General features: G+C 28.2%; 1 protein-coding gene across 1 annotated transcript in view; it reads left to right on the top strand.

Moving 5' to 3' along the window:
• Nucleotides 1–2,007: 2,007 nt before the first annotated feature.
• LOC140920014 (uncharacterized) overlaps nucleotides 2,008–14,604 on the top strand; it is a 19,342-nt gene continuing 6,745 nt past the window's right edge. The window contains exon 1 of the mRNA XM_073367320.1: nucleotides 2,008–2,127. Within this exon, the coding sequence (XP_073223421.1) occupies nucleotides 2,008–2,127 (120 nt within the window). The remainder of the gene's footprint in view (nucleotides 2,128–14,604) is intronic.

Genomic DNA, 14,604 nt, shown 5'->3' with positions numbered 1-14,604 from the left:
CATATTAAAGATACGATTAACTATTAACGCTCAATTTTTTTCACATCTCGTATTCTAATATGGCCTAATAAAAATTTCAAAAAGAAATAGAGTATCTTGACTTTTATTAATATACGGTATTTAGAATTTTATTTTTTTAAAAAAAGCAGATATGGACAAAAAAAATCCTTTGGGATAATACATACCAAATGAAAAAAAGGAAAAAGCAATAAAATATGAATTAAATTTTTTTTTTTTTTTTTTTTTTTTTTTTTTTGTTTATGAAAGGTTGAAGAAGTAGAGGAGAACCTTTTTAAAAAAAACTCTAAAAGAACAATGAATTAAAATTAAACTATTTAATATATAAAGATTAGTATAATTTTGTAGTCATATATTAATTAAACTTAGGTTTTTCTATTCTTTGTCGTCCCTTATAATTATTTAAATTATATTATCATATACTATATATTTGTATTTGTAAAAAGTTGATCTTTTATTTTTTTTAATTAGCTAGATAGACTAAGTCACTAAAATAATATTTCAGTTCAAACTTGAAAGTCGTGTATTTTTCATTCATTAAGTACTAATTATATGTAATATTTATTTTACTTAATATTTATTTTAGTTTTTATCTTTATTTTGATTTATTTTAGTCATTATCTTTTGTAATTAATATATTTTAGTTATTGTCACAATCGCAACAACAATTATAATAACAATGTCTGATCGTTTGAAATTCCTTCTAATAATTGACAATATATATTCAATATAATATTATTTCATATAAAAACAACAATTTAACTCAATAATAGGCTTACACTTGATTTTTTTTTTTCTTGCGTGTTTTGAAACATATGTAAACTTTTTGAAACGAATAACATTTATTAGAGTTTCCTATATTTTTATTATGTTTTTATTAAGATTGTACATTTAACTTTACAACTGATCCAATATTTGATTTTAATAGTTCATGACAATAATTATACAATTGTTTGAGAGAGTTATGATGAAAATGACTATAATACACCACTTATAAAAGATAAATGACCAAAATGAATTAAAAAATATAAACGACCAAAACGAATATTAGGTAATATCTAATTGCAATTTAGATTAATATTTTATAGTTCTTAGTGCTAGCTCAAGTGGCAAATACCAAAATTGTTAAATCGGACACCATCTCTTGAGTTCGAATCCAATATCTCGTAATTGTATATGAGTTTGTGGTTGTATTTACCATTTCGTCTACATTAAAAATAAAAATAAAAATAAAAACTTAATATTAGTATATATTCAAATCAAATTTTTGTAACAAGTGATTGACCTAAAGTGATTAATGAACCTCAGTAAATGACGAATCGACCAAGATACTTATATTATACTTTGATGGTAACAATTGTTAGTTTGACTTTATTTACCTTTATCATGATCATTTTCCATGAAACCGAAGAATTATACCCAAAAATATTAAATTGCCTAATTTTAGAATACTAAGAATCCAAGCCAAACTTTTTATATTAGGGAATGTTTAATTCATCTCATTGAGTTGTTTGATTTAATTTTTATTATCTCAATTAACTTATTTTTTTCTATTTTGATATTTTACCTTCACACTAATTTATTTATTTTTAATTAAACTTGCCAGTCCAATAAATATGAAAATTGTATATTTCATTTTTTATATTAATTATTGGAACGGTGATAAATAGTTCTCGTACTATTTAGACGAAATTTGCCGGGTACCACTATTATAAGATAAAAAAAAACTAATTTTTATTTGATAAATGTCATTTTGTTGTTTTCGTCCAATATTTATTCATAATATCCAGGAACGCTCTAGACTCTTAATTATTAATTAAATGATAATTAAAAGTAAGACAGTGATGCTACCTCACGTTAACGTAAGATGACGTGCATTCTATATACATAGGAATAAGTAAGCATTATTCCCCGCGTTATGCTATGAATGCTGTTTTATTATTTAAAGAAACATGTCATTTTCCCTCCAATATTATTATTTCCATTTCCATGGTTTACGCCATCTACGGAAGAAAGCACGGTGCTGATCTGACGGTTCTCATGCATGAATGCATCATAAGCGTGAAACATCGCGGGGCACATGATTATGGTAATGTTTGGTACCTTGGCGTATGGTAATTGTAGCAAATACTAAATCTAGAACTATTGTATTATTTCATATGTTCATAACTTGTGCCATGGTTTTAATGAGAATGAAGTTTTTTTCGTCTTTTAAAAAGCATGATTTATAATGTTTCTGTGGGATGGTATAATAATGGTGCAAGAAAATATATTATTGGAGTGGTTTTGTTTTTAATGTAAAAGCTTTAAAAAGTGACTTCTAGATATTTAGACCAAAATCATGATGCATTTTAAATAGCGCATGTGTTCAAAAAGGAAGTGGTTGTTGACGGTGGAAATCATCTTTGGCAATTGATGGAGTTTTACATAAGCACTCCAACACTCAGTTCAATTAGCATTGAAAAGAGTAAATGGCAAATACCATATACATTTTAATAGGGATATATGTGAGGTGTGGAGGTTCTCCCGGGACAGTTTTGAATGGACCTAAAAATGTGCATACAAATCTTTAAACTATATAAACATATCACGAAACAGCAATGCGATATATTTGTTAGAAATAATTTAAATAAAAAGAGAAGAATGTATAAAAATATAATATTCAGCCAATTAGATTTTAGCTAGCTAGTTATACATGAAAGTGTGAGTGGTTATATATATATATATATATATATGGTCAAATGGAATATTTTGCGAAATATACCACCGACTTATTAGCTTAAAAGAAACGAACCTTAAAAAGTAAAGTATACTTCCGAAGAAAACATGTCCAAATAAAACTTAAACAAGGCAACAAAATTAATAGGGTGCAATAAAATTGAAGGCCAAGGCACCCTTCTTCTTCTTCTAAAGGAGAACATACATGTTTCTAAGCCACGGTAACAATTTCACAACCAAGAATCCATATTTTTTAAAAGAGAAATCGACCAAGCATAAACATGAAAGTTGTATACTAACATATCATGGATAATTGATTTCACCTGCTAAACTCGCCCCATAATTGATAAGAGTAAACCCTTTCAAGTAGAAAATTTACTTTTAACACGATCAGCAATAGGTTGTAAATAACAGATCTTAGGGTTTCCTTTGAAAATACGAACACTCAAGTAAGTAAACAGAAGCAAACCAAAAGAAAAGCCAAATAACCAATATTATGAATGGTAGACATTGATCCAACAAAGAATTTACACTTGCTTAAACTGAGATGTTGGCCAAAACAACGCCATAATCACGAAAAAACTGCATGAAATAGTCAAAATTATTTTTCGTGCCCTTGCAAAACACCATAATATCATCTTCATAAAGAACATGAGATGGGGCGACAAAATTCTTTGGACTAGCCATAGGCTTCAAGTGCCCCGAATCAACCAAAGAAGTGATACTCCTATAGAATACATCTTATGGTAAGCAAAATAGAAGACAAAAGATCTCTTTCTCGCATCTTCACTTACAAGCAAAATATCCAGTAGATTGTCAATTGACCAAAATGGAATGGATATAAGGCTTGAGAAGTACATGAACCCAATTACAAGAGATTAGGCTAAAGCCTAAAGTCGTCAAGACATTACATAGGAACACCCAATGCAAAATCAACATTGATCATGATCCCAATCCATCTAATTGCACTCTCCACCAACTCAACCTCGAACCATCCTTACCCAAATTATAATTAATGAAGCTCCATCTTCATTTAGTCTTGTTGGTGGAGAAAACAGTGAACCTAAAATCCCAATATTCCTAAAAGGAGATGTGTGAGTAATCTAATTTTTATGGCTAATCCCATTTTATTGTTAAGTTGAAATTCACTAGTCGTGTTAGTAGTTGAAGGAAAATGTTACATTAAATAACATTAGATATTGATGGTTTATATCGGTTTGATCACCACAAATTGGTAGTTTCAACAATTGTTAATATAATATATTCTAGTTTGAAAGAGGAAAAACAATCATGGAAGAAATTGACTAAAAAATAATGAGATGCTTTATTCAGGTTATTTAAGGTAATCAAATTCCAAGAATTCAATGACAAGATGCGGCTCAACTTTGAAAAAAACATAATGCAACTAAGATGACAATGCTAATGCACGATAAGTGTAAAAGGATTTGGAAAATAAGCAAACTTGGATGGGAAAGAGCATGTGCAAACAATTGAAGGCACATTGAAATTCTTCCAAGTTAAAAAAACTTAAGTAAATAAAAGAAATAGTAACTCTATGCTTGTTGTTTCTCTTTACACGGTGGATCAATTCTTCATTGTTTGCATTAGAAAAAAGTGGTATTATTACTTTTCTATTATTGATTTTATAACTTTTACAAATAAATGACATTAAGACGTACTTAATAATTCATAGAAGAAAGAGAAAGGGAAAGATCCAACATTAAGTCACTTTTATTTTTTAACTCACTGAAAAAAAGGATCAAAGTTAGGTTAAGTTATCTTCTCAAGCGTCAACTTTTGTTTTAGGAGAGAATGAAGTTGATAGTCAACATACCCAAGGCATTTCATCTGATATGGATATACAGGTACATACAATTTGGAGAAAAAGGCATCTTCAAGGATCCACAAGAGAATTTGACATCATATCTTAACCCAAAACCTTATGGCAATGGGTGTATGGGTACTTACCTTATATATCCAACAATTAGCTTATTCATAGCCGATGTGGAACTTAACCACTCACACTTGAATTCAACAATTTGGATATGTTAAATTTTACTATGCAAATATCCATAGGTAAGTTACTTGTAGATTTTAAAATCCTAAAGTAATAATTACAGACAAAGGATTTGTTAAGACAAAATATCAATTTAATGTTTTGATGAAAACAAACAAAAAGTTAATTAAAAATTCTAATTATGATTCTAAGTGTTTTGGTATTTAACATGTGCATTTGAGTGTGTTAAAACAAGATAGGTATCAAACATCACAAATCAGATCTCATTAAAATCAAAGAAAGCAGTTCTGAAAAACGAAGATTGATCTTGACTTATTGATGAGAAACAAAGAACGATCTTCGTTTATGACAGAAACAAGAATAATCAGTTTCCTTGTAAAAGATTGGATCCTAGAAACATTATTCATCTCATATCCTCATATAGAATCAGCAAGGATCAATCTAAGTCATATTTGTTCCAGAATTTGAAGAATCAAAGACATGCTCCATTAATAGTATAAAACAAGATCATTCATCAAATGAGGCATTTACAAGTACAAGTTTACAGGCTGTAAAGTACATCTAAGTTGTACTTCAATCCTGACCTGCACGCAAGAAGTCATCTCTGTCAGCTGACAAGAATCACAAGTACAAGTCAGCTCATTTTCAACTAAATTCGAAGATTAATCCTGGTTCTCAAGAACGATCTTGGATGCAGCTGTGATCACTCTTGCTTTTTGGCAGACTTTATCCAACAATTATCTCATGACAACTGGCCTTATTCCAACGGTCATATGAGCTATCCCAAGCTCTCTTGAAGTCTATAAAAGCAGCTTCAAGATGAAGAACAAAACACAACTCAAAGTGCCAAACAAAACATCAATCATTCAATCATACTCAAGCTTGTCAAAATCTTTTTCAAGCCTACAGTTCTTTTCTTTGTGTTGTGTTAGAATCAGTAATAACTGAGTTCTAAATACATAATCTATTTCTCAAACAAGAGTTGAGCAATACTAAGATTCTAATACTCTTAAAATCATCACTTTGTAACTCAAGGCTATTTTTGATAACATAGCTTGAGTAGTGTGTAAAAATCCTTTTAGGTTCTAAAAGGTATCTTGCAAAATCCTTTCTGAAATAGTGTAAGGTAAACCTATGAAAAATCCTTTCTAGGTAGAAACTGTGTAAAGATCAAGATTGATCCGTGAAAACCAAGAACGATCTTGGCTTGAACACTTAGTAGAAAATCTCACATTTGTGAGAACTGGACGTAACTCGTGTTTGGATGAACTATGATATATGCTTGTTTGATATCTCTATCTCTATTTATTATATGCTTTACAATCAGTTTTTATATTGATAAAATTCATTTTACTATTTTTGAAACAAATCAAGATCGATCTTCAATATTACCAAGATCGATCTTCATTATTACCAAGATCAATCTTGGATTATGTTCTTAACTTTAAAACATAAATTTTTTTAAAAGGGGCAATTATAATTCAAACCCCTCTTTCTTATAATTGACAGTGTTACCTTCAGCATTTTGTGGAGACACAACTCCGCATATAACCTAATTTGTGCGGTATTTTAAAGCAAATATGAATGTAAACAGTTGATTTCTAGTAATGGGATGACAAAACGACTAACTATCTTCTCCACGTTGTCTTGTCTCATTTTTAACACGCTCTTTAAGTTACGGAGTTGTCTTGTCTCATTTTTAACACGCTCTTTAAGTTACGGAGGTTGGAGCAACTAGAGGTGTAAAGATGAAAATCTCAATACGTCTCTTTTTATGACAGACAAATAGGTTAGTTGACATCCCCATCCAAACTTATATACAAAATTAATTTATTAAATTTATATAAAAAATGAAGGTCATTCGTTGAAAGCAAAATAGGGAACTAAAGAGTCAATTAAAATTTTAAAATTATCATTCAAACATTAACGATTCATCATACATATCTATAATCAATCAATAAGATAAACGAAAATGATAATGAGTCCACAAATACACTAATTATTAATAACATAAGCGACATAATTGCTAAATTGGTTTTAAAAAGCATTAAAAATTATTATTTTTTAAACAATGGTCTGAGAGGAATACGAAGTAACATCAACTATGTATTAAATAAATGTAATGTGAAAGTGAGAGATAAAAATCTTAGTTATTGTTTAAATCATGTTATATAAATCAAGCCCCATCATGATATGACTCACATACAAAGTTTTTTCTTTGTACACCTAGAGTTTGGGAAAGTACCAATAAAATTTATCTTTGAACAAATTTGAAACATAAGAGACATAACTGCTAAATTGGTTTTAAAAAGCATTAAAAATTATTATTTTTTAAACAGTGATCTGAGAGGAATACGAAGTAACATCAACTATGTATTAAATAAATCTAATGTGAAAGTGAGAGATAAAAATCTTAGTTATTGTTTAAATCATGTTATATAAATCAAGTTCCATCATGTTATGAATCACATACAAAGTTTTTTCTTTGTACACCTAGAGTTTGGAAAGTACCAATAAAATTTATCTTTGAACATATTTGTCACTCATCACAAAAAATAATCTCAATACTGAATAAATTTTTATCATGAAAGAAAATGTCAATTTTGACATGGACTCAAGATAAATGTACAAAAACTATGAGCAACATCCAATGGCTTTGTTGAAGGATGAATCAAGTTTATAGCATCCATGGATTATATAGGCGGTTACACAAAGATTCAACTTCAACATTCTAGTGGTGGTTTTAGTATGTGGCATTTTGACACAAGGTACATCTAAATATGAATGTTTCCTCATCATTATTGTAGATGGTGAGTGCAATCAGTCACAAATTTTTATATAATCAAAGTAATTCATGTCAAATCACTTCAATATCTACACTAGAACGGAAAATTCCAACGTAACAACAACGATGGCTAAAGGATAAAAACAATGATGATTAAGAAAAACAAAAATATAATTAGAGAGAAATACAATGTCGGGAGAGAGAGGAACACTATAAGTGAAAGACGTGACAAAATGACAATGGTATATCGATGACAAAAACAAATGAAAACAAAATATTTTACTAGAAACCTTTACATATCAGTTGTAATAGCCACTGATGTAAAATGTTTTGTTTTCACATTTATTGCACTTCAAACCGAAACAAAAACATGCCCCTTCTTAATTATTTTTATGTCTAATTGATGTAAAAATGTTGCAAATATTTTTTAAATTGTGCTCACGTCAGTTCTAATTTAGTTGGTATACAAATTAGTTATAGAATCAACATTTTCATTAAGATATTAAGGGTGGTTAATGATTTGGAAGTTGAGAAGAACTAGAAAATATTATCTCTTTGAAATTAAGAGTGGTTATAGAGTTGGTTACAAACTATTTCTCATTCACCAAATATTTTTTTAAATATAAGTTTCAACTTACTACGTCGATTTATCTTTCAGTTTCCAATTAATTTTTTTAAAGTGTTTTGCTAAATAAAGTCCTAATATTTAAACTATAGCTTAATATATTTTTGCATGTTTCATCTCTTTAACATATAACATTCTTTAAGTAAATCACCAAAATATTTTCCAACTATGTAAGACGCTCTCAATTTAGTCCCTAAGATCATCAATATTTAAACTTGATCATAAGAATGTCAAATGTTACTCAAATGTATCCTTATGTGAATGTTATGTTACTCAAATGTATCCTTATGTGAATGTTTGTTCCTTGACAACGTACTAGAAGTCATGTCCATTAAATAATATGACGAGCTTCAAGTAAAATATACCTAATGGTAAAATCCTTTTTTTTTTAAACCAACTTTCATGTTATCCTTCTTGAGCAAAAAGTGTGGAAGGTAGTTAGATGGAACAAACTTATTTATACCAAAATAACCATCATTTCTATTTGGTAGAACCATGTAAAAAATATTAGAAGATGGATCGTATACTTCTACTTCTAATAGGAGTTCAAAGTTGAATTATTCGTTGATAGATTATCTAGTTTTGATTTTGTCACCGGTGTTATGTAAAAGTTCAAGAGTTCTTGAGGTGTAAATAACATTCTTTGAATAAACAATTTGTTTTTATTTGTTTCCTTTTTTGAGATTCCTCACAAATTAAGAGTGTTTAATTGGTACTTTAGATTAGGAAATCTTCGTAGAAGACTAAGCTTGTTTAATTTTGAAATCATTCTCAAATTTGTACGCCCTAATCATTTGCATCAAATTCATTGCAATTCAATCACTAACATGATACAATTTACCTCTTGGTTTTCCAAATCACACATATTGATTTTATAGATATTGTTCTTTCCCTGTTAGAGGAAAATGATGGATCCATTATACTAACTAACAACATGACATGTCTTTTGAATGAAGACTACATCATAAGCATTGTTGCTTAGTTGACATATGGTCAATAGGTTATGTCTTAGTCCTTCTACATAGAAGATATTTTAAATAAAATGTAAAGAGTCATTACCTACAATTTTATATCCCAAAATCATACTTTTCTAGTTGTCTTTAAACCCAACTCATCAATCATCTTTGAATGTTAGGTTTTGGAACACATGTCTTTCATTCGTCATGTGCTGTGAGCACCCACCGAGTTACCAAATTTTTTGTTTCAACACGATATAAATAGGAAATATAATTAATTTTGTTTTAGGTTCTAAAATTTTATTTAATCCTTCTTGGAATGCTTATTCCCATTCCCGTTTTTCACGAAATATAATGAATTTCTTGTTAGCACAGAAGTGGTTTTTTCTACAATCTTCTTGTTGATGTTTTGATGATAACAAACACAAATAAATAAAGAACAATTATCCCCTAATTGTTTTTGTAAATTTGCATATTAAATTAGAAGACAAAGATTTATATTAACGACTATTTATTTTAAGGTAACATAAATTACAAGTGGATTAGAGATAATAATGTAAGTATTTCTAACCACATAATATTATCACCTAATAAGCAAGTAATTATGTTTACTAATAGAGAAAATCATAATATAATAATAACAACTATGACGATATATTGTCTGAGTCAAAGCATTGAAGGCAAAAGGAATACAAGTAATTGTTCTAGTATAAGATAGATCCTCTAATGAACAAAGAAAATATAATTTTATAAAAAAAGATCGCAGTGACTATGAAGAAACTACTACAGTTGTGTCTGAATCTAATGAGCGCGTTCTCAAACGCACTTTTAGTGAATCCATTAATAGGAGCAAAATGATTGTCTGTCTTTAATCAGTATGTCAAACTAAATGATCTTCTGCCTCTGATAAGTATGACAACTAAGTAATTGTCTATCTCTAATAATCGTGCAAAGCATTTGATTAGTCTAGATCTGACAATTGTTACAAGCATTGTATCGTCTAACTCTAATAGAAAGTCAACACTATAAAAGTTCAATGTTGTGAATAGTCAATGCTCTAAAGAAGACAAATATGTTAATCCTCTGGTCAACATCTTGAATATGTTAATTGTCTGAAAATCTTTGTGACATCATCTAATAGTAATATTCTCTGAGATCTGTCCTTTAAAATTGAAGATACACATAATCAATAATGACGATATATACAAATACATCTTAACAACTGATCTGCCTTAAATGGTGATTGAAGATCTCCAACAGTAACATTCTCAACAGACACTTCTTCCCTCTATTTAAGAAGAAATCGTTATTCAATCAAGTGTGTGTGAGAGAATGAAAAAGGTAATGTATTAAAAGAGAGAATTCAGTAAAAGCCAAGCACACATAAAAAAAATATAAATGAAAAATCCTCACAATAGAGAGTTATTTATAATTGATGTAAGTCATTCAAAGTGTTTTTCATACACTTGAATTGATATAACATCCTCTCAATGAGAAATAGAATCCCAGAAACAAATTTTATGTCAATTCAAACACAAACTAGAACTTATGTAAATCAGCGCGATAGTGCAATAATTCTCTAACCCCTAAGAGGTAGTTGAAGAGGTAAAAAAAACAAAACTCAATGGCAGACTGCCAGAATGTTGAAGAAGGGTTCTAATGATGAAAGCCTGAGAGGCTAGAGAATAATACTCAAAGCTTGAAGAGACAGAGTAAATATTATTGAAATAGTGAATCAAGTCCTCGGTTGTACTAAGGAAAAACTCTTTATAAGGGGAGGACAAGATGTAACAACAGTTTGTTGTAAAATAGTATAAAAATATTTGTGTTTTCTTTATCTCTCTGTTTCTCTTAACTATGATCTATATGATTCAACCTCTTTGTATTTAAACCTTTGTTAATCGTAAGTTGAATGATTTGATAAATAACATATTTTTTGCTAAGCAATCGAAGTATTTTTCTAAAATGTCAAAACACAATTAAACCCCTCATTTTTTGTGTTTTCCAGCACTTTCATTTCTACCATGGCTTTTCTTGAAACAAATAAAACTTAACAAATTTTGATTATGAATGTTATTAGATGATGAAGTGCATACATCTTCCTCCTGGAAACCAAGTTTATGCTTGGAGTTTCCACGAACACCAAATATCATTGAAGAAATCTTGCTTCTGTCTATGCCATCATCTAGAAATTGTTGAAATGGTTTTTCATGTATTTTTGATGAGTGGGAAATATTATTCTTTAGTCAATGACTTTATGCTCTATGTTTCTCTTATTCAACTTCACATTCTATGTAGCAATCATCTAAGATGCAATGTGCATTTGAGAATGTTTATAATAAACATTTACTCTATTAGATCTACTTAGAAACTCATTAAAAGGAAATTGAAGATAAACACAAGAATATTTAGAAAATAGATGTTGATATTTTTCTTTTGGAACTTCTTCACTTCTAATAGAGTGTATGCTTCCCATTAGTGCCATCTTATGTTGGCTTGTTCTTGATCATCATTACAAAATGCATCAGATTCAGCCTGTGTGGCCATGGGATTGATCTTTGTTCCGCCTTAATTGGCTTGTCTTGGTGTTTTCTTCGTTAGCCTATGACATAATAATTTGTAATGTTCAAGGTTTTTAGAATTTTATACTTTTGAATATTTTCTTGAAAACTATTATTGAGTTTTCGTTCTTTTATTCAACAAGCGTTGAACTCTTTTTGAATAGAAATATATTTTATCATCTTCTAGGTCTTCGTTCTAGTCATCCAAATACTTATTGTCTACTTCTTCTTGGAAAGCTATAGATGTGGATGCTTTATTTGTTGATTTTAAGGCAACGAACTTTGCCTTCTTTGTGGCTCATAATCTTTGCAAGATATCTTATGAGGGGGATAAGCTAATCCACCTTATTGAGATCATTGGCTTCTTGGATTGTTGTTACTTTGGCTTTTCATTATTTTGATAGACTCATTCACATGGTCGATAATTGTGTAACTTTATTCAAGACCTTAAGACCATGAACCAATGTTTAGAATTTCACAAACATTTTTTTATATGTCTTCATCATCTTCCTTTTTCAAAAACCTCGTAATGTCTCACAAATAAATTGGCTTTGGACTCTTCGATTTGTGTATTCTCTTCATAGGTCAGACACAAGGAATCGTAAGTTTCTTTATTCTTGACATTCTTGCCACCGTTGTCATATGCCATATTTGGGGTTGTTTGCTTTGTATTTAAATTGAATTTATTCTTTTGCACAATGGTCATACTCATTTTAGGCATTTCAACTCTAGTATCATGTTTTGGATGTGTAAATTCTTCAACCGTACCTCCTAATTTAGGATCATGTTACTTGTAGAAAGCTTGAATCTTATCTTTTCAATAATCAAAGTTATCACCTTAGAATAGGGGAAGATGAGAGATATGACGTTTATCTCTACTACTTAATTTCATTATCATGAGAAGACATCATGTTTTACTTTACTAAAGGGTAATAGATGTTTGCTCTCACATTGTTAAGTGTTCAACCAAGAGTCTATTTTCTAGTGTCAATAGAATATGGTCAAAAATACAAGAAAGAGAGGATTTGAATTGTGTTAGATTATAAATCTTTTTTAAAACACAAATTATGAAAAACTTTTTTTAAAAATAGTTATTACAAATCTTTTAAGAAAAAGCACAGTTGAAAAATATTTTTAAATAAATATGCAAGCAAGGGAAATAGGTGAACATAGAGATTTATACTACTACACTATTGACCTGATTTAGAACTCCTAGAGTATACATTTGTCAACTTTGATTATTATCTAATATTCTCAAATTTGGCTTAGTCACTACAAGAAAAACACCATTTTGTGGCCAACTTTATAAATTTTTTTTGGCCGAATAAAACCCTCACAAATTAGTGACCGAAAAAGCCCTCACAAATATCAAAATTGAAATTGGTCTTTATTTGTGGCTGAAAAAGCCCTCACAAATTTTTAAATATTTAACTTGATTTTGTGGCTGCCTAAGCCCTCACAAAATCACAATGTTGTGATTTTGTGAGGGCTTAGGCAGCCACAAATTCCAGTTAAATATTTAAAAATTTGTGAGGGCTTTTTCAGCCACAAATAAAGACCAATTTCAATTTTGACATTTGTGAGGGCTTTTTCGGTCACTAATTTGTGAGAGTTTTATTCGGCCACAAAATATTTATAAAGTTGGCCACAAAATGATGTTTTTCTTGTAGTGTTTGTTTTTTAGTTTTAAAAAGTATGATATTAAAAATAATTTTACAAAACAACTTTTAAAAACAAGTAATCCAAATAAGTTTTTTTAGTTTTTAAATTTTAAAATATTAAAATAGAGTTTTTGGGATGTGAATCAAACAAGCCCTAAGTTTTAGGTTTTAAATTTTTTTTTTGCACCTCCTTCATTTTTTCATATCCAACTTCTCTCTAAAACCTCATTCTAACCATTCTCTCCTCCTTCTCTCTACACAAAATTACTCTTAAGCTTCATTTAAATTTGGTAAGTATAAATTATATTATATATGTAGTTTTATAATTTTATTTTTTAATTTGATATAACTAATTAATGTTATTGATTTTTATTTTTACAGTGCTTGTTAATTATTTCGAAGACTTGCAAGCATCGTACGTGAGTGAAAGCTTGAAGTCAGACGCTACTCGGCATCAAGTTAGTATTTTATATATTTTAAATTTAGATTAGTAAATATATATATTATTTTTAAAATATAGATTAGTAATATTTATATTTAGATTAGTTTTATAAATTTATTTTTAAAAAAATAGGAATGATGTTGTTTACATATTAATATATGATAAATTAAAGTTTCAAACCACGGTTAAAATATATTAGTTTTAATATAATTATTATTTAAAAAAACATTATTAAAATTGATGATATTATTATTTTTTGTTATAAATAAGTCTTGATTATTAGTCTTGATTTTTAAAAAAACATCATTTAAAATTTTATATAGGTTTATATATATTTATTGTATTGATATATATAATTTATTGTATTGATATATATATTATATTGATAATAATATATTATATATTATTGTATTGTATTGATAATAATATATTATATTGTATTGATAGTATTGATAATAATATATTATATTGTATTGATAGTATTGATAATAATATATTATATTGTATTGATAATAATATAATATATTATATTGTATTGATAGTATTGATAATAATATATTATATTGTATTGATAGTATTGATAATAATATATTATATTGTATTGATAGTATTGATAATAATATATTATATTGTATTGATAGTATTGATAATAATATATTATATTATATTGATATATATATATATATATATAATTTTATTTCGGTTTATATATATTTATTGTATTGGTAATAATATATTATATTGTGTGCAGATGCATGCTCCCCTAATTGACATATAAATATGTCAAAATTTATATATAATGCTTTTGAAAAATAAAGCAA

Source organism: Cicer arietinum, chromosome 4 (genome assembly GCF_000331145.2).
Source record: "Cicer arietinum cultivar CDC Frontier isolate Library 1 chromosome 4, Cicar.CDCFrontier_v2.0, whole genome shotgun sequence".
Classification (NCBI taxonomy): Eukaryota; Viridiplantae; Streptophyta; class Magnoliopsida; order Fabales; family Fabaceae; genus Cicer; species Cicer arietinum.
This window is presented reverse-complemented; position numbering and strand designations above follow the sequence as displayed.